This window comes from Bombyx mandarina, chromosome A1 (genome assembly GCF_030267445.1).
Source record: "Bombyx mandarina strain Sakado chromosome A1, ASM3026744v2".
Lineage (NCBI taxonomy): Eukaryota > Metazoa > Arthropoda > Insecta > Lepidoptera > Bombycidae > Bombyx > Bombyx mandarina.
Genome location: NC_143234.1, coordinates 22,892,230 through 22,914,528, shown reverse-complemented (window position 1 = coordinate 22,914,528; position 22,299 = coordinate 22,892,230). Strand labels below are relative to the sequence as shown.

At 36.9% G+C, this 22,299-nt stretch overlaps 2 protein-coding genes across 25 annotated transcripts in view; one reads left to right on the top strand and one right to left on the bottom strand.

Annotated features, from left to right (window-relative positions):
- rg (A kinase anchor protein rugose) overlaps positions 1-22,299 on the top strand; it is a 633,801-nt gene that overhangs the window by 505,013 nt on the left and 106,489 nt on the right. For all 22 annotated transcript variants that reach the window (XM_089739290.1, XM_089739288.1, XM_089739291.1 and 19 more), the window contains 2 exons: positions 10,591-10,708; positions 11,396-11,498. In XM_089739290.1, coding sequence (XP_089595416.1) covers positions 10,591-10,708; positions 11,396-11,498 — 221 coding nt within the window. The remainder of the gene's footprint in view (positions 1-10,590; positions 10,709-11,395; positions 11,499-22,299) is intronic.
- Positions 12,043-22,299, bottom strand: part of LOC114248019 (trehalose transporter 1-like protein) — a 93,630-nt gene continuing 83,373 nt past the window's right edge. For all 3 annotated transcript variants that reach the window (XM_089739297.1, XM_089739298.1, XM_089739296.1), the window contains 3 exons: positions 18,997-19,126; positions 14,334-14,519; positions 12,043-13,968 (listed from right to left, as the gene is read on the bottom strand). In XM_089739297.1, the coding sequence (XP_089595423.1) occupies positions 12,812-13,968; positions 14,334-14,519; positions 18,997-19,126 (1,473 nt within the window). In that variant the 3' untranslated portion in view covers positions 12,043-12,811. The remainder of the gene's footprint in view (positions 13,969-14,333; positions 14,520-18,996; positions 19,127-22,299) is intronic.

The window sequence follows — 22,299 nt, the reverse complement described above, 5'->3', positions numbered from 1 at the left end:
ACGCTTGCATACGTCATGACGGGGCGTATACAAGTTTTGTAGAGAGTTACCTTATTACGGAGGGACAGTTTGCTTCGACTACAAAGCATTGGATAGAGTCGTCCTAGAATAAACGCGGCGCGGTCGCGTACCGTTTTCATATGGGGACGGAATGTCATCCCTCTGTCGAGGGTGACGCCTAGATATTTGACCTTCGAGACCCACGGTATGAGCTGGCCAAAGAGAGTGATGGGACTAACGGCGGAGGTGTTTGCGCGCCTACTACGGAGTGGGATGCTCGAAGTGATGTTCGGAGGGCGACCCCTTTTGAAGAGCACCGCTGCGCTTTTCGTGGGGTTGATGTCAATTCGCCACTTCCGGAACCACTCCCATGGTGGCTACTGCGATCTGGAGTCGCCTATGAAGCAGCGACATCTTCCTACACGAGTAGTAGATAGCCGTGTCATCGGCGAAGAGCGCTAGATGGGTCTCCGGAGACCGGGGTATATCATTGATATACAAACTAAATAATAACGGGGAGAGTGCGGAGCCTTGCGGGACTCCGGCAGTCAGTTGACGGGGACGAGAACGAGTTCCCTCTACTCGATATCGAAACGAACGGTTCGACAAGAAGTCTCGTATGATGAGCACGAGTCTGTCTGGCACTCCCATGTTGTACAGTTTGTAAATTAAACCGTTGTGCCAGACTTTGTCGAACGCCTTCGCGATGTCGAAGAAGAGGGCGCCGGTCGGGATTTGTTTACGCCTATTTAGTCCTATCAGAATGTGCTCCGTGAGGCGGTGCACTTGTTGTACGCACGAGTGTTTAGAGCGGAATCCGAACTGTTCGTCTATGAGAATTTTGTTCGCGGTAACAAAATCCCAGAGGCGTTTCCTAAGGAGAAAAATTAACCATAGTAATTATATAATAATATACAGTTTTTCAGGGTACACTTTCGTGATCACGAAAAAATTATAATATTTTTTTTTTTTTGTTTGTTTCTTAAGTTGGTACAGGAAGTGTTTTGATGGTACTTAGCAACTTAATAGTTTGTACAATTGAAGCTTTTTTTTTATTGCTGAGATGGATGGACGACTGTGAGCTCCACCACCACCACCTGGTGCTAAGTGATTACTGGAGCCCATAGAAATCTACGACATAAATGCGCCACCCACCTTGAGATGTAAGCTCTAAGGTCTCAAGTATATTTACAACGGCTGCCCCACCCCTCAAACCGAAATGCATTACTGCTTCACGGCAGAAATAGTAAGGGCGGTGGAACCTACCCGCGCGGACTCACAAGAGGTCCTACCACCAGTAAGCTTGGCGTGAGTTTTGTTAAGTTCACATCTGGTTTTCTTACTTTTATCGAGTTTTCTATCGAATCCTATAGTTCTGCTTCGTTATGCCCATCGGATATTATGTTAACAAACTGCAACATGAACTATCCAATCGTGCCTACCACGAGCAAGAAGTCAACTAAAGACCAATGCTATGTTTAATTTAAATTAATATCGTTTTTTTTCTTTTATTTTAAAGAGGTTTTTCTCGATTTCAAGACGTCACCCTCAAAGTTTACACAAAATATGTTTTAAACGCGACGCTTTATACCTAGATCTACCAATTTATATAGCATTCTGGCTGCCCTCGACAGGAGTGAAGGCAAAATTCTATTATACGTACCTAAAGTTAATATGAAATGTTACTATTAGACTGTCGACTGAATTACTTGCGTATCTTTGTTTCTTCATATTTTATATTATATACTAGCTGACCCGGCAGACTTCGTAGTACCTCAATCCATAAATAAAATACCGAAACTTTTGTATAAAATAAATTTAAAACAAACAAAAGGAATCCGTACGACGTGGGACACATCGAAAGAAAAACAAAATTGTTATTTTTATTTAATTCCGAGCATTTTCATATTTATCTACCTTTTAAACCTTCTCTGAACTTCCACAAATAATTCAAGACCAAAATTAGCCAAATCGGTCCAGCCGTTCTCTAGTTTTAGCGAGACTAACGAACAGCAATTCATTTGTATGTATCTAGATTAGAATCTAGAGTTACAATTAGAATCTACTCACGATGATTGAAAAATTTGGACTGCTTTTGTTTCCTCTATTGATATTTCTTGGAACTGAACTCGAGCCCTTCAGGCAATTCAGCGATTTCTTCACGATTTTAAAAACTAAATTTCGCATCATTGTAATGAGTAATAATATCGAATATGATGCGGTATTCGTGGTCACATATTATTTTTTTATTGCCCTTGTAGGCAGACGAGCATTCGGTCCACCTGATGCTGAGTGTTTACCCTCGCCCATGGACTTCAGCAATGCCAGGGGCAGAGCCAAGCCGCTGCCTACCAAAATGCTACCAAAACTTATGCTCTGTAGCTGGATTAATGTACGCCTAATATGACTAATTTAAAAAAAAAAGAGCACTTGAGACTGAACTCACTGAGAACATAATTTAAGATGCGAACGTTTTGTGAGACATTAAAACAATTATAAAACCCGGCCTCTGAGGTTTGATTTACACAATTATTGAGCTTGTAAATTAAACTGCTAACGAACGGTTTACGATGCCCCGCCGTGGTTCTGTTAACGACACCGGAGCACGTGTTTATGTCGGCTACACGTATGTATATGTCGGCGTTAAGCCACGATTTACACACAAAGTTCTTTTACAATGAAAATACAATACAATTCTATAAAACTTTAACATTACTTGTTTACAACAAAAAGCCACGCCTGAGTTATTCAGTGGTTTTTACACAATTAGCCATTTTGTTGGTTATAGCAACTACAACTTCTTTTATACAAACAAATGTAATTACTGCGAAACAATTCACAAAACATAGCTTAATATTCAAAATACATATTTTAGTGATTTTACATGACTCACATTTAATTTACTGTACATGAATTACTTTTAAGCAATATTAACTAACATTGTTATTATCCAGCCTAATAATAGATGGCGCCAACAACATCATTGCATAACAATTACAATACTTAATTAAATTATTAGTACTGTTAATTATAATATAAATTATTATTAATATTTATGCTTTATTCATATTTAATCATTTATACAGTCATTTGTGTTTTTAAACAATAATATAAACATTAAACATATTCTGAACATTTTCACATCAAAACAGTGTCTGCTAATTATTAAATATGGTAGATTAACAGTTTTGTTGCTAATAATTAATAAATATTAACATATAATAAACTAAACTATATATTATTATGTTAATTATTGCCAACAGTGGCGTTTGCGCCCATACGGCCATACTGATTCCAGCGCGTCCCTTGCGCTGTTTTAGCATTTCACATAACAGTAAACAAGGCATATCCCCTACTGGGATCTACCCAACACACAAGGCACTATTCACCCTTACGAGATCTAGCTAACACACAAGAGGATTACCCAACACACAAAGCATCACCCATACGGGTCTAGTTAACTCGCAAGCCATCACCCTTACGGGATCTAGCCAACTTACCAGGTATCACCCTTACGGGATCTAGCCAACACACTCGGCATCACCCATTCGGGATCTAGCCAACTCACAAGGCATCACCCACTTGGGATCTAGCCAACTCACAAGGCATCACCCACTTGGGATCTAGCCAACCCACAAGGCATCACCCTCTCGGGATCTAGCCAACCCACAAGGCATCACCCATTCGGGATCTAGCCAACTCATAAGGCATCACCCATTCGGGATCTAGCCAACTCATAAGGCATCACCCATGCGGGATCTAGCCAACTCATAAGGCATCACCCATTCGGGATCTAGCCAACTCATAAGGCATCACCCATACGGGATCTAGCCAACTCTCAAGGCATCACCCATACGAGATCTAGCCAACTCATAAGGCATCACCCATACGGGATCTAGCCAACAAGACCAGGATTAAGGATTCGCATGGTGGCCCGCCAGCGTTTTAGGAAGGATAATTGGATAGGAAAATAAAAGTAGCCACTTTAACAAATTATCAATCATTTTACAGCAGAACAAATCTCTCTGCCCATACGGTCAATTTTTCAGTTATCAGAATCCTCTGACATTAAGAGGATAGATTTACCTGTATCAAACCTTTACCATTACCAAACCTTTACCTTTACCTTTACCAAAACACATTGGATGGCAGAGACCGCTCGTCCATCCATTTCTCACCAGCTGATTCAACTTCCCCTAATACATCATTCAGCGGACCATTTCCAATTTGCTTTATTTTAATGGCAGGTAGGGAACATCATCCTCCTAATGCCTCTGCATTTTTTGTTTTATTTTTGTGCTGTAGCTTTTAATCAACTGTAATTCATATAGCTGCCTGTTAGAGCTTATTAAATTATATTTTACAAACATGTGACATTTATGACCCATCAATAGTTCAGCATGCCTGTTGACCATGCTCGTTCTCTTTGCAATAATGTGGTACTGAATTTCATACTGTTCACAAGTTTTTGAAACTCCTGAATTATCTTTTATCTTGGTGAACAGTGAAAAGTGACAGGGTTCCAATAATGTAACTAAGGTTTTAAAAACAGAAATCACATAGAGATCTGTGCCATACTTTTTCTTGACTAATAATAAAGCAGCACCCCCACTAGAAACCTAGGGTGCAGAGAGTTAATCACTCATCCAAAAATAAATAATTATGAAAGGAAAAGTAATAATATGGAGCTGCTGAACAGGGATGAGCTGTCTCTTATTATGGCATATTATTAAAAGTTTATTTTTATTTTTATTGTAATATGCTTAACTCCTCACAATAAACAGGAGACATACAGTATGTACAGCGTTGTACTATCCTATCCAAATTAATTATTTCAAATCCAACTTTTATCTGCCTGATCACCATCTATGAAACATGATTTGCAAAAGTTACATGATGATTGAATAATGACTCCAAACTTGAGCGTTCACTGGATAGAAACTTATAAAAATAGATAAGTTCTCCTCAAAGAGTGCAACACTGAGAAGTTATTTTTTAAAAGATTAAAACCTATTAGGAAGTCAGCAAGACTGTCAGTATTACCATATGATTATGATTACCATATGAAATTCTATAATAGTTCTAATATTTTTCTCCATTAAAAGTCACAATGCTTTGTTTTGAAATCAGTTGACCCCTTATGCTCAAAAACTTTACATGAAGTTGTTTAGCTTACTAAACTAGATCTGCAATGATTTAAGTCTTATTTGTGGTGATACGTTTGTCATCTTGACGGCGGTAACAAGTTGTCTCGAAATGACGCAAGTGACGCAGTAACCACATTTAAAACCTTAGTGTTACTAAAAGTGCCACGAAAACTGAAGGAATCATTATGTGATTGTGATAAAACTGAGTTATGTTTAGATTATTAACATTATATTTACAGAATATTTTCAATTTGACGCTTTCGGAACGTTTTTAGAATCGATATTATTTAGGAAGCGAAATACATACCACAGCGTATTTCTTAATAACTTGGATCGAATAAATTTAAGATAAATACCTGAAATCAGTATTTTTACCATCTCAGCGTCAGTAGCTTTTCCAAAACATCCACGGTCTAGAACTCATTTTAAATATCCACATCCTTACTGAATGCATGGATCAGTTCGTCCCTCACTTGCTCCAATGCGGTTCAATACAAAGACCAGATATCGGCTTATGTCTTGCTTGTTCTTTTGAACTCGATGTTCATGCGATGAAACAATTAGCTTCATGATAGTTTCCACATTTCCGCATCGGTCTTGATGTCACGCCCTCATCAGAGTTGAACGGCGGCAAATAAAAGTTATAATGCCACCGCAAGGGTACAGCATTTGCAGCTATCATCACTTTTCGCCTTTTTAATACAGGTTGAGAGACCCATCACTTGTTCAACAGTGGATTGCTTCATTCGGGGGCTTACGATTGATTTTGGGGCTGTGATCCCACTTCTGATGTCGGCGTTAAGCCACGATTTACACACAAAGTTCTTTTACAATGAAAATACAATACAATTCTATAAAACTTTAACATTACTTGTTTACAACAAAAAGCCACGCCTGAGTTATTCAGTGGTTTTTACACAATTAGCCATTTTGTTGGTTATAGCAACTACAACTTCTTTTATACAAACAAATGTAATTACTGCGAAACAATTCACAAAACATAGCTTAATATTCAAAATACATATTTTAGTGATTTTACATGACTCACATTTAATTTACTGTACATGAATTACTTTTAAGCAATATTAACTAACATTGTTATTATCCAGCCTAATAATAGATGGCGCCAACAACATCATTGCATAACAATTACAATACTTAATTAAATTATTAGTACTGTTAATTATAATATAAATTATTATTAATATTTATGCTTTATTCATATTTAATCATTTATACAGTCATTTGTGTTTTTAAACAATAATATAAACATTAAACATATTCTGAACATTTTCACATCAAAACAGTGTCTGCTAATTATTAAATATGGTAGATTAACAGTTTTGTTGCTAATAATTAATAAATATTAACATATAATAAACTAAACTATATATTATTATGTTAATTATTGCCAACAGTGGCGTTTGCGCCCATATATACTTAGAATAGTCTTCTTGTTTTGTGACCTTTTCCAGATTTTTCTGACTCTCGGTTGATGCCTTGGTGCGCGAAATTTGCAGGAATCAAAGCAGAATCAATTTGTAGCTGTTTATTAAGCGAATACTCTAGGACGTACTACTCCACGTTTTTTTATTGCTTAGGTGGGTGGACGCGCTCACAGCCCACCTGGTGTTAAGTGGTTACTGATTAGACATTTACGGCGTAAATGAGCCACCCGTCTTGAGATATAAGTTCTAAGGTCTCAAGTATAGTTACAAGTGAGTTCACAATTGAGTTCACAGACGACTTCTTTAATGGATGAACAATACTGTATTATTCCAGCAGTATCTATATATTAATACGTGAAGCAGAAACTTTGTACCCCTTTTCACGAAAATCGCGCGGACGGAGAGAAAAGGAAATTTCCCACACTTATAAAGAATATAGAGAAGGAGTTTAGAATGCTATTTATTTAATATCCGTCAATGTGATCAATGTTCATGAAATATCTAAACCAGTGATTCTCAACCACTGTTCCGCGGCACTTTTGTGTGCCGCCAAATTTCAAAAGTGTGCCGCCAAATTTTGCGAATATATAATAATGTTTTTTTTTTTAATTCTTTATTAGAGCCATACACCTATTAGGTTAAGTCGGCTACTATATAATAATGTTAATATTATTAAATTATATCATTTTAAAAAAAATATATTTTAAACATGAATATATATTTAAACCCAAAAAAAAAATTATAGTATATTTTAGTTTATTTCGTATATTAAAATTTTTTGATAAACTATTTATACAGTGTGTTGTAGTAAGTAAATAATTTTTATCTTTTTTTTTGTGTGCCGCCAAATTTTAAAATCGTTAAATATGTGCCGCAACAAAAAAAAAGGTTGAGAATCACTGATCTAAACCATTACAAGTATGTAATTGAAATAAAAAGGACGATAAAAACGTGAAGACGAAATCAATTCGAATCAATAAAAAAATGTGGTCTCTGGGACTCGTAGTTAATCGTGGTCGTTAATTAATTTATACGAGAACTTTAAATATTTATTTCCAATAATGTTATTTCAAACTAGAGTTTATGTTGTCGAAGTTAATCCTATATTCTTTATGTGACGTGTATTTCGAATATTTTAGTTCGTTTCGTTGAGTTGAAACGGCAATAAAATGATAATCGAGTGCAACATGCCGAATGTATCATATTTCAAAAGTTGATTTACCGTCACTCGCTTACACAGAATAGGTAAACTTATTTGTTTACTAGCTGTTTGCCCGCGACTTCGTCCGCGTGGAATAGTTCACAAATAATGCTTTGTTTTAGAACAAATTTGGTCAGCATAAAAAAAGTTATAGTGAGCCAACCTTAACATATAGACATATGCTGTCGCAGACTTCTTTTAGATCCTTTAAAGGGGAACAATTCTGTCATACATTATTTTAGCGAAACTTTAACCGTTTCTGCAGCGGAAGCTCTCAAAAGGGAAAAAAACCCGATTTTGAAACATTCTTTATTGATGCTCCGCTTGTATTGGTCTTAGCGTGATATTATATAGCCTATAGCCTTCCTCAATAAATGGGCTATCTAACACTGAAAAATTTTTTCAAATCGGCCCAGTAGTTCCTGAGATTAGCGCGTTCAAACAAACAAACTCTTCAGCTTTATAATATTAGTATAGATTGTGTAAATCTTACCAATTATGAGAATGGTGTTAATTTTGTTCATGTATAAGTTGTATATTCACTGTTGCGCCTGTGATTAATTTGTGGCAAACGATTTTTTTTATTGCTTATAGGTCGGTGTGCGAGCTCACCTGGTGTTAAGTGGGTACCGGGGCCCATAGATATCTACAACGTAAATGCCGCCACCCACCTTGAGATATGAGTTCCAAGATCTCAGTATAGTTACAACGGCTATCCCGCCCTTCAAACCGAAACGCATTACTGATTCAGCGCAGAAATAAGCCGGGTGGTGGTACCTACCCGTGCGGACTCACGAGACGTCCTATTACCAGTAAAATATAAACTAGTATTCGCTCAAAGACCGAAATCGAACACATATTTTATGTATTCCCATTTTGGTTTTATAAATTTCCCGATATATCGTTGTGTTGCAAGCGACATGATCACGAGCAATCCATCAAAACCGCCAAACAATAGCTCATAACGTAAAGATAATCGCGAAAATTTTAAACTGTACCTTATCATTTTGTTATGAATGTTTCGAAAAATAAATAAACCTGATTTCAAATAATTTTAAAGAAAAACTGAAGCTAGCTATCAATAAACGTCTACCTATAGCTACTGTATGAAATCTTCAGCCCACTGAGTTTCTCGCCGGATCTTCTCAGTGGGTCGCGTTTCCGATCCGGTGGTAGATTCTGCGAAGCACGGCTCTTGCTAGGGTTCATGTTAGCAACGACGTCAGGCTTGAGCCCCGTGAGCTCACCTACTAGTTAAGGAATATTACACTGAAATAGCCTCTCAAGGCTATCAGCGTAGTTAGGAAAAAAAAGAAGTGAAAAACTGTTGCTTATCTGTTTTATTTTTGCCTATTTTTGTATATAGTTTTTAGGTGTGCAAATGTGACAGGCCGGTGTACCTACCTAGTCGATTGTGAAATATGTGATTTAGTTGTGCAATATTCTACTCCTGTCATTTTATAAAATATTTACACAAAGTTTTATGTCGTTTTTATTAGTTTTGAACACAACATGTTTTAATTAATTCGATATTAATTCGTGAAATTTATGATATGATCCGATAACATTGTCGCTATGTCGAATATATGTCCCTAATCTAAATAAATAATTCACATAATATCAAAAGAGTAAATAGGGTGGAGCTTTTTTTTCCTACCTAAGCTGATGGTCTAGACTCTAGATTGTAATTATCTCGGCAGTGTGTCACAGGTATTAGTTTATTTATTGGAAAAAAACCCATTCTTTTCAACTATCTATCACACGTCTTACACGCCTAACAAGGCGTAAAAGTAAAAGATATTTTGTTTATTAAAAAGCTTTAATACAAAATGCATTTTTTCTATAATTCTGGCCATCCTCTAGAATTTCTTAAACATTGTGGCCCGCCATTAAAAATGTTTGCCCACCACTGGTCTAGAGAGACCATAATATCAGCGTCACCGGACTAGTAGGTGAGCTCACGGGGCTCAAACCTGACGACGTTGCTAACTCGAACCCTATCAAGCAAGGGCCGTGCTTCGCAGAATCTACCACCGGAGGAGAAGGATGGAGCGTTAAATTGTTTTATATCGTAGCGGTAATTGACGCCGTCAGCGCAAAAGTGGCCTAACCCACATTTTTGCATAATCATGCTTATATGTATATTGCAATTTATTTAAAATATAATACATTTTGATGCAAATCCGGCCTATCCATAGTTTCACCCATACATAACAGATGGCTTTGTAAACATTATTTTTGCGTGTATTGTTTGTTTTTTTTCCTACTCAAATTCGGATTCATGAAAACTTAAACCTCCATTGCTCCATAATAACTATGATCAGATTAGGCCACTTTTGCGCTGACGGCCTCAATTATCATATAAGAATTATAGCATCAATTTGACGACAAGTTCTAAACTACAATATTAAAATTGATACCCAGCCGAGTAATAATAGCTCTCCCGCTCCGTGTAAGATCTCCCTTTTGTTGCCTAAGTATATAATTTATTTCAGTGATATATATTATTTGGTACTGGTGGTAGGACCTCTTGTGAGTCCGCACGGGTAGGTACCACCACGCTGCCTATTTCTGCCGTGAAGCTGCAATGCGTTTCGGTTTGAAGGACGGGGCAGCCGTTGTAACTATACTGAGACCTTAGAACTCATATCTCAAGGTGGGTGGCGCATTTACGTCGTAGATGTCTATGGGCTCCAGTAACCACTTAACACCAGGTGGGCTGTGAGCTCGTCCATCCATCTAAGCAATAATAAAAAAATAATAAAAATGAAGTTGCTCTTCTCATTCGCTTCAGGTACTGAAATATTGTGAGCATCTACACGGGAAATGGTACTTCAGCGAGATACGAGCTATTTTCTCGAGACGCTACCTGCTGCAGAATGTCGCCGTCGAGCTGTTCCTCGCCAGCAGAAGTGAGTAAAAATATCTCTAACCTGTTAAAATCTGCCTTGCGTCTTAAGAAATTTTGGTTTTCTTAGGCGAACTTACCTAAGTGACATAGTATCAAGATTAGTTAGTTGAACAAGTTCGTATGAAAGTTCTTATTAGTTTGGTTGTCCATCAGATCCAATAATCTTTTCATTAGACGCCTTCAGCTCTAACACTGGAACAGGCTTAGGGACCCCGGTAACCGTACTCATCGAACTCGACAAAGAGTTCGCCGTGCAACCTAACCCATGAATCAGCTCGCTGAGTTTCTCGCCGGATCTTCTCAGCGGGTCGCGATTCCAATCCGGTAGTAGATTCATTCGCGAAGCAGCTGCTCTTGAGTTGTTAGGTCTCCTTCGGAGGCGCTCGGGCAGTTGTTAGCAAATACCACCCCTCCTGGCTGAGCCTTTGCTCGCCCACCTGTCGTGGTGAAACTGGAAAGGCCTCCGGTCCACCAATAACCCTTCAATCCAAAAAAAAAAAGTTTGAGCGGCGCCGCGGGTGTCCAAAATTGGATTCATATCCGCTCAGTTGAACAAGTGCCACTATTTGTGAAAAGCTTCCGCATATCTTGAAAATTCCTGTCCAAGTCGCCCGCGCTGAAGTGGGCTTTGAAATACATCATAGTCAAAAAATGATTTAAACAAACAAAATCTAATTTTATTTTTCAGCTTCAATATTCTTCGCATTTCCCGACCAAGCGACAGTCAAGAAAGTAATCAAAGCGCTACCCCGAGTTGGTGTCGGCATCAAGTATGGCATCCCGCAGACCAGGTAAGTGTCTTTATATATAAATCCAACATTCTAGATTACCTAGGATGCTGTGATAAACAGATAATTGTTCATCCAGGTTTAATGTAACTTTACGCCTTTAAGAAAATGAATCTTGAAACGAGCGCCATCTATTGAAAATATTACAAAAGCCTGCGATTTTAAAGCAACCGCGATGTGTTGCCATCTAATAACACTATGTAATAAATCTAAATAAACCAAAGGACGTAATTAGTAGAATCTGTTCATAGATGGCGTTACTAATTACAAATTGAACTCGCGCTGCTATAGTCAGAATTTTATCAGTACATAAACTGAGCCAACAATCATTGTCATGTACAAGTTTGTATAATTTTCTTTTGGTCGTCACGCGAATATTTCAGTTTTTGTTTTCCTAAAATATGAAATTATCGGATCAGCCGACGCCAAATGGTGCGCTCACCAAAATTCGGTTTTTCATTTTGAATTTTTGTATTTAACTGTTTTGATTTTAAGTAATTTTCTACAAAACTGGGAACAGAACTGGAGAGTTTAATAAAAGTAAAAATTTAAAGAAACACTAAATTTATTTCAGTCATCACAGTTGAATCACCATACACAATAATTAATAGAGCCTTAAATATATTAACTATTATTGTTTCATTATACCTAATATAATATTTACACATACGTTATGGTAACATACAGTATATAAATCACATTTAAATTGCACGCTGCTTTTCCGAACCCTATTAAATAATTAAACATGACGAAAACAATCAAATCCCTAAAATGTAAACATCCAAAAAGTACACATGCAACTTTATTTTGTACCTAAAAATAATGAAATTATATTAAATCATCACCTCCTTATAAACTAAAACTTTGAATAGGAATGTTTAAACTTTCTCGTTTAAATCTACAATTAAAAATATTTGAACCTATAATAATACTGATCACAAAATTCACGATTAATAATTAAAATTACACAAAAAAACTACTTAATAAATATAACAACAACTAGTACACATAATTAATGTTTTAAATTCATTGGTAACTCTTATTAATTAAACTAATAAAAACATCTAATTCGCTGCAATAAAATCTCAAATTATCAGGAGACCATAATTTCGAAGAAGTTAAATAATTTCAAAATATAACTTCGTAACGTTAAATTGTCACCGAAGTCCGAGTACCAGGAGACCATAAATGCAAAGAGCTCAATCACAATGAATGTCCGCCATAATTTCGAAGAAGTAATAAAAATTCAAATATAACTTCGTAACGTTAAGTTGTCATCGAAGTCCAAGTACCAGGAGACCATAAATGCAAAGAGCTCAATCACAATGAGTGTCCGTTTTATTCAACTCATCTGGCTTCCAAGGCTTAAAGTCTTCGCTCTTTTCTAAAGAAACAGCGGCTCCAGCGCTGTGTCTCCTCTGCACCGGCCTGTCCTCGATACTGCATCCCTTATCGCTTTTGTAGCCGGCTTCAAGGTCTTTCTCATTTTTGTTATCATCGTCGAACTGCCTCATGATTTCCGTGAGGGTCTTCCCTTTAGTCTCCGGCAGAAACAGGAAGCAATACGCCGCTCCTATCATTGCACAGAACCCGAACAAATACAAAGTCCCGTTGCTCGTGAGCAAGTTCTCCAATTTCGGATACGTTTTTATGTTGAAGAAGATGAGGACGTAAGCGCAGCACGAAGTCGCCCCGGACATGACTCCTCTGATATCCTGAGGGTACAGCTCTCCGGACATGATCCAGGGCAGCTGGAGGAAGCCGACCATGCTGAAGGAAACGTGTAATAGCACACAGCCGAGCTTCACTAGCGGAGGTCCATTGAGACTGTCGCACACCGCGGCCCCCAGCATGGCGATGCCCAGCAGCAGTCCTGATACTGCTGCCAGGGTCTTCCTTCTGAAGCTGTTAATAAGACAAGCGCCGACTGCTCCCATGAAGACTCTCACACCTCCCACTATGATGGAAGCCGTGAACTCGTTGACGCTAGTACCTACAGACTTGAAGAAATCCACAGCGTAATACAATATGATGTAAATCCCTGACATTTCTTGGAAGATGAAGAAAACTATTAACAATACGAAGGGCTTGAGGACGTTTTTCCGTTTGAAGAGTGCTAATTTCTGTTTGAAGGTCATCTGCTGTTCCTTCCGGTCTTTGGTGAACTCCATGAGTTCTTGTTGCGCCGTGCTGTTGTTCTGACGGAGCCAGAACATGGCGTTGTAAGCTTCTTTCATTTGTCCTTTAGAGGCGAGCCACAGAGGTGACTCTGGGACGAAGTACATCAAGAAGGGAGTCAGTAGAGACACTCCCGCACAAATAGCGGCCACTTTTCGCCAGTGAATGAAGGCTCCTAAGGAGTAGACGATGAATATCCCGGTGGAGACCAGGCCGGGCCCTAAAGCGCTGAGCACCCCTCTCTTTTCTGGAGTCGTGATCTCAGCCACGTAGATGTACGATACCGTTGACATTCCTGGAATTTGAAAGGAAATTATCTATTAGTTTCAAGTATCTTATATCTTTAAACGAGCAATTGTTGTATATATAATCTGAATCTCGCAAAGGGCTCCAACGATTTTCATAAAATTTAGTATACAGGGGATTTCGGGGGCCATGAATCGATCTAGCTACGATTTATTTTCAGGAAATATTGTTTTATTCTTGTTTTCAATAATCAACTTTATCGATAATCAACTTAAACATAAACTTTTTTTTGTTTATTAATGAAAATAACAAATAATATAAATATAATTTATAAAAAACACAACTTATCAAAAAAAAACATGCCAAGCAAAGCTCGGTCATTCTCTAATTAATTTAAAACGAAACAAAACATACCGATAGTAAATCCGGTGATGAATCGTCCTATGCAGAGGAAGACGTAGGTCTCTGAGAAGGCTATGACCAGCCAGCCTATGAGGTTCGGCAGCACGATCGACTGCAAAAGCAGCCGCCGCCCCACTGCGTCCACCATCATGCCGCCCAGTAGCGCTCCAATGGGGTTGGAGATCACACCCAGACTTGCTGTTGACAAAACGTGCCTTTAGTAAAACGCTTGGAGAGCCTGCTCAAAATGAACCAAGAGGTGGGGCGCAAAAAGCACAACAAACAATAACTGTCAAGAGTGCTTAGAATAAATTACAGGTGATCCTTCAGTTCATTTAACATTTAACTCTAACTACAAGCCCACTGAGTTTCTCGCGGGATCTTCTCAATGGGTCGCGTTCCCAATCCGGTGGTAGATTCTGCGAAGCACTGCTCTTGCTAGGGTTCATGTTAGCACCGGCGTCAGGTTTGAGCCTCGTGAGCTCACCTACTTGTTAGGTTACGCTGACGTAGCCTCTCAAGGCCCAGCTTAGGTAGGAAAAAAAAAGTGGGTTGTGTCTGCAGGAGCAAAACTCGCTAAGAATATACCGGGCATCTTAGACGATGATCAGAATTAAGTGGCATTCACGTTGTTATGTTTATGGACGCCAGTAACTGCTTAACAAAAGGCCATGACGGGTTATCCATATTTGATAAAACAATAATGATCTACTCAATAGATTTATGTATTCTATTTACGATGAAGCTGAAATAGCCTCTCAAGACTATTTAGCTAGGGTGGGAAAAAAATCTAACTACTAATACTTGCTTAGTGAGATGTAGTGAAAGATAAATACATACTCGCAATTGAATAATTTAAAATTAAATTACGATCTCTGAACCTGTAGTGGGAATCACGACTTCATATTAAACAGATGAGCTCCTATGCTCAACTCAATAAAGCAGCTAATTGGTTAGTAACGCTAACAGATCAGTTGCAATTGAAAGATGACGGAATATTAGGTATATATAGAACATTGACAACGCAACTGGAGGAACTGTGTCTTGATAACAATATTGTAACATTACCTACATCTGATATCATTGAGGCTGAATCAGTCAGTGATTAGGTACAATAAAAAGATTGCATTGTTTATAATTAAATAAAAATAAATAATTAACGTTTTACGAGTCTCGTGTTGTTTGCGATGTGTGTTTGTAAATATTCGCCGATAACGTCTCAGAACAAGACGCTCTATGACGAGCTCGACTCGCATTTGCTACACGAGGAAGACTTAATGAACAAAACATAAAATTAATTCGTATAGGTATTGTGTGGACTTGAATTTGGCGAATCTTAACGGAAAATGCCACTTCTATATATTTTTTTTATTGCTTAAATGGATGGACGAGCTCACAGCCCACCTGGTGTTAAGTGGTTACTGGAGCCCATAGACATCCACAACGTAAATGCGCCACCCACCTTGAGATATAAGTTCTAAGGTCTCAAGTATAGTTACAACGGCCGCCCCACCCTTCAAACGGAAACGCATTACTGCTTCACGGCAGAAATAGGCAGGGTGGTGGTACCCACCCGCGCGGACTCACAAGAGGTCCTACCACCAGTAACTATTGTTTATTGTTTGAAATTTTCAATGAAATCAACTATAAATCACTAAATAGTTCTATAAAACATATCGAAGCCAATATAAACGTGACCACGCATTCATCGGAGTCGTAACCTCCCGAGCACGCAACGCCACCCGTATTTTTAGAGTCACGGATGTGAAGGAACACAAACAAACGCTATCTCGTTTACACAACCGATGTTTGTACGAATATACGTTTATTATTCCATATGTAAAATTGTAAATAACACGAAAACATTGTGTTTTTTGCATCTATTGACACAAAATCGGTTGCAGGTTGTTGTAACCTTTGTCTTCTGGGTGAATTAATATAGAGCCCATAGACGTAACTATCTGAATGCAGCCACTCAACTTGACACATGAGTTAGAAGTCTCAACTGAATCATAAACAGCAGTCCCATCCATTAAACTGGAAGGCATGGATTATTTCGACAGAATAGTCCAGATGGTGATACGTGCGGGCTTACAATACGCCATACCACCAGTAAATGTAATAATACTCAGAGCCGCTACTCATTCTCCGGTGGACCCCTTTGTCGCCTTTTCCGACACTGACGGGAAAGACGGAGTGGTGCTATTCTAAGCCTTAGTTGTATAATTTTCTACCGTAAAATGCGACATTTTATGACATCAATTGGAAAAAATGTTTCCTGTTTTTGAGATTTATTAGAAGACGAGGAATGCGAAGTTAAATTTCTGTTCAGTTTCTCTGAATTTTAGATAACTGCAAAACGTATGTAGCGCGACTCTAGCTGCCTGTACAATAAACTAAACTATGGATGCAAATATGTTTATTAACATTCATTATGTGAAAAATATAGATGATGTATTGAATTGAATTATCACTACATAGTATAAAACAAAGTCGCTTTCTCTGTCCCTATATCTCTATGTATGCTTAAATCTTTAAAACTACGCAACGGATTTTGATGCGGTTTTTTTAATAGATTGAGTGATTGAAGAGGAAGGTTTATATGTATAATAACATCCATTAAATAGTGGAGAAATCAATAATAAATTACAGTTTCCGAAGCAAAGCGAGGGCGGGTCGCTAGTTAATTATATCCGAGTCCCATAGGTCGCCGGTGTATGCCTCAGAGCTATTATACTGTCCGATTTCAATAATTAACCTTGTCAGTTCGCACAAAGAAATCGTATGCACTCGTTTCAAGGCTACGGTAATCATGATTTCTGTTGAACTGAAAACCTCAATAGGTGGTGGGCATTTAATGTCAACTTAATGTCAATTAATATCGAGTGTCATTAAAAACACGTAGGGTCGTCGGATAAGTTAGCCTAAACCTTTAACTCGTTCATTATTTTAATCTCTATATATAAAAATGAATTTCTCTTCGTTAGTCTCGCTAAAGCTCGAGAACGGCTGGACCGATTTGGCTAATTTTGGTCTTGAATTATTTGTGGAAGTCCAGAAAAGGTTTAAAAGGTAGATAAATACGAAAATGCTCGGAATTAAATAAAAATAACAATTTTGTTTTTCCTTTGATGTGTCCCCCCGTCGGACGGATTCCTTTTGTTTGTTTTAAGTTTATTTTATACAAAAGTTTATGTTTTTTTATTTATCGATTGAGGCATTACGAAGTCTGCCGGGTCAGCTAGTTTTAATTAAAAATAAAAGACAAGCGAAACTTATTTTGGGATTTGTATTATTAATAGCGTTTGGGTTCACTCGAAATGGGGTCGCGTTTGACCTGAAAAGCTTGTTGTGTTAACATCTCGTGCCAGATCGAAGCAGGCACAAAAATAACATGAGAATTGTGAGCTTTATAAATATACGAACTGAATCGAAACATCATTTCATCCTACACACTAAAGTATAAGAGAATACTTAGGTAACACGTGCTAGTCGGTTCAAGAAAGGCCCGTACCATCTATACCTTATTATTATTATGTGAAGCAAAAATTTTGTACCACTTTTTACGAAAATTGCGCAGACGGAGGAGTGTGAATTTTCCCACACTTATAGAGAATGTAGAGAAGGAGTGCAGAATGTAATTTTTTTTTTAATTATTCGTAAAAAATACATTAAATCAATAAAAAAAAACATTACACACACTACCATGTATTTGACGCACATGCGCATGCATACTATTTGTTTACTGTCAAACTTTTCTTATTGCTCATAGTCTGTGGTTAAATTGGGAATAGATTAAATATTGTTTGTCTTTACTAATATTTGTTTAAAGTTTAGTCTTGACGAAATCTGTGCTAGAGAAGTATAATAAATACTCTTTGATTACAAAATTAATTTCAATTGATTATAGTCGAAATTCGAGTACCGGGGCACCTCTAGTATACATAGATATGTACCTACGTAAACCTAAAATGTAGGGTGACAAGTCTATGTTATAAACTTATGAAATAACATTTAATTGAAAATGTTAATAATTGTTACTATCATAATGAATACATTCAATGTGGTGTGGTGGTTAATAAATGAGACACTTTATACAACAATATTATACGGTTTTTTTTTAATGTTGTATATAATTATTTCGAGGTCATAACATAAACTGAATATTTCGCATTTATTATGATATAAATTATTTTTTAAATAATTATCTGTAAAGAAAAACCTTTAACATTTAAAGACCTTACTTAATCTCTTTTAAAATTAATATTTTATTTTTAAAATTAAAATTAGTATTTACTATACTATAAAAAACTGAACTCCCTTTTTACTGAATAACAGACAGGTGAATGATTCCGCCTGAGAAAAAGATTTTTTAAACTAAAGAGTTTTCAAGATTTTAAATGATAGAGGCTTTTCTTTACATATATGTAAATATAATGATATGAAATATTCTAAAAATGGTTTTATAATAAGAAAATACTTAATTGCGTTTACTGTACAATTTTAAGAAAATAACATCTAAAGCCTTTTTCCACAAACTAATTATTATTTTACACAGTATCATTGAATTAAGTAAACCTGAACTCCTCTTTTTTTTCTCAATTTTTTTTTAATGTAAATAGTTGACATAAAAAAGGTTTTTCTTTACATATTTATATATTAATAATAATCTTACCAATCCATGAGCTCTGTTCGTACGATATGGACGGATACTCAAGCGAGTACTGGGGCAGCAGAACCGCCGAGAAGCCCTGACAGAAACCCACCGATATGTTGATAGATTGCGCGGCAAGGGCCGCCAACACCTGCGAACAATTATGAAGTCCTGGTACATTCAACTATTTAAAACAAACATTTTAATGACTTGATTTCTTCGATTTTCTGTATTTTTGCTATACGCTGTGAAGCAGTAATGCGTTTCGGTTTGAAAGGTGGGGTAGCCGTAGTAACTATACTGTGATCTTAGAACTCATATCTCGAGATGAGTGACGGCATTTACGTTGTAGATGTCTATGGGCTCCTGTAACCACTTGACCATCTAAGAAAACCCTACACACGATGTGGTTGATCATTAGTATCCATTCAGATTAGAAATCATTTTATAATTTATGCCTATTATTATTATTGTTTTATTTAAAATCCCGCCGATATTCTTTCACCTTTGAATCAAAGATGTTATCTTTATATCGAATTTGAAGATTAGAAGGAGTTTCTTTCGCATACATCAAATGATCTTTTCCTTAATAATGCTTGCTAGTTAGTTTCCAGCGATCACACGTGGTTGAGGAATAATCATCTATTTCTGCGCGACCGCGGCCGTATAATCACACATCGTTACACACTTGTCAACTTCCGCGGATTAAATTTAATTTCCTTTAAATGTATGGTACATACACAATTCATAGCAGTCACCGAGGAAATGAATTGTACGTTTTTAATTCTAAGTATATTTAATGCAATTTAAAATACGTTCTTGTTCAAACTAGATTTAAAAACGATTTATGAGGTTTTTTTTTTAATGTATGTAATAATTATATCAATTTCAAATGCCTTATTATAACATGCAAATTTTTCTAAAGTCAAAGAGTCATAATGATGGCGGTCTATTCGGTTCGTGTGTGCGACATCCTGCTTTTACCTTCCCACCACATCTTACGCGATGAAGAAGGTCATCAAGGGTTGGAAAAAAACCCCGAAGTGTAAACCCTTCCAAATCGGAAGGATATGTGACAAATACCGCATGGGTACCACCACCACCTTCGGTTTGAAGGGTGGGGTAATAGCCGTTGTAACTATACGAAGACCTTAGAATTTATATCACTTAACACCAGGTTGGCTGTGAGCTCGTCCAGCCATCAAACAAAAAAAAAAGGATCCTTGGTAACGCATTGTGGATGAACGCATGGTATAAAGAAAATGACATCACAAAAAAGAACCCCAGCGCACCCCTTGGAACATACAGTAAAAAATCCTAAGTATGTTAGTTAATAATACATATTGCAATAAACACCGGATGCAAATCTTTATATTACGAAAAAAAAACTCTCATCTTAATTTGGTCGTATCCACCAGTACGCAGGCTGTATATAAATTGACGAAAAACCTATTGTATTTAGTGCATTCACCCCACTCACCCGTTAAGATGTGAAACTGTTTAAATTTTAACCTATAAATATTAGTGTAGTTTATCTTGCCCGAAGACATTTGAGAGACTAACTTCTCGTAACTCATAATAATAAATCTAACTAATCTTCTAACCCATAATATGTATAGATTCGGTTGTTTGATCATTGTATGCATACGCTCTCTTCATTCTTGTGGTTATATCACTGCCTCGTTGTGATTTAGTTGGCTTTTCTGAGAACAACACAACGAGCATCCTGTTCTGAATCGAAAGCTGAAGGGGTAAAGTTGCTCCATCATAAAAATAAATGGAAACGAACGTGCCTATCATTTGGGACTCGTGCATCTGTGGCTCTATTAAAATATGCAATTTTGATCTTATCACATTAGCCGTTAAATATTAACTGTATTTCATCGATCGTCACTCGATACTTATGCGAATCTTAACAAAGACTTTAATAACACATTTAAACTTTGAAGTAGACGTCTAATTTCACAAGATAAAATTCATTATCGAAACAAAATTTTAAAATCACTTAAAAACAGTTTGAAATGTTAAGAATAGCTTATTGTTTTGTTTCTTAAAATTAATTCACTATAATTTTTTTTTTTAATAAATACATAAATAAATATTTACTAACAATCACGCCACGTTAACTGGTCCCGTGATAAGTTCGTAAAGAACTTGTGTTACAGGTACCAGATAACGGAAATAAATGTAAGATTTTTATTATACACACACATATATTTAATATACATCCATAACCCTGGAAAAGACATTTATATTTATCATACAAATATCTTCCCTTGGCGGGATTCGAACCCGCGACCCCCTTGTGTAGTGACCATGTCACTTACCACTACACCAGACGGCCGTTCTTTAGATGTCAATGAGTTTTCACAGCACATAGTCATCAAAGGTTGTTTGGTCACGATTAACACACATTACATACACAGAGGGGGTGTAATTATCACGTTTCCAAGTCGAGCCTGTCAGAAGGAAATTTCCGCTTGAAAGTGTGCAGATTAACGAAACGTGGTCTGTAAGAAAACAATATTAAACGGGCACGTTTCTGCGCTCATGCCTTTAATGCTAGACAATCATATCGAATCAACATCTATTAAATGTGTAATTCAATTGGATCGCAATAGCCTCTTAGTTATTCCCATACAAAAAACTCTATAAACATTTTGAACTACATTCTTTTAGCTTATGTTTGTTGTCTTGGTACTTTTATGCATATCGTGGTACTAAAAAACTATCTAAATCTAAAAACTATTCTAGGACGAGTATGGTATTATAACCTCTATGCGATCTTTCTGCATTATTCGTTTTAGGTGAAAAGAGGTGTTTTATTAAATTTAATTAATAAAAAGTCGTCGTGACCTAAAGGATAAGACGTCCAGTGCATTCGTATCTAGCGATGCAACGGTTTTCGAATCCCATAGGCGGGTACTAATTTTTCTAATGTAATTTTCTAACAAATGTTCACGATTGACTTCCACGGTGAAGGAAAAACATCGTGTAATAAAAATCAAATCCGCAAGATTCTAATTTGCGTAATTACTGGTGGTAGGACGTCTTGTGAGTCCGCACGAGTAGATACCACCACTCTGCCTATTTCTGCCTTTGAAGCAGTAATGCGTTTCGATTTGAAGGGTGGAGCAGCGGTCCTAACTATACTGAGACCTTAGAACAATGATAAAATAAAAAGAATAAAAATGTATTAAAAATGGAAACAAAAAAAGTAATTTCAACGCAATCAACTATTGTTCTGAACGTGATCATCGTGTATCTCTTAAAACACATGTCGCCCTGGTACATTTTTTGCTGAAACGAAATTATTTGCACATT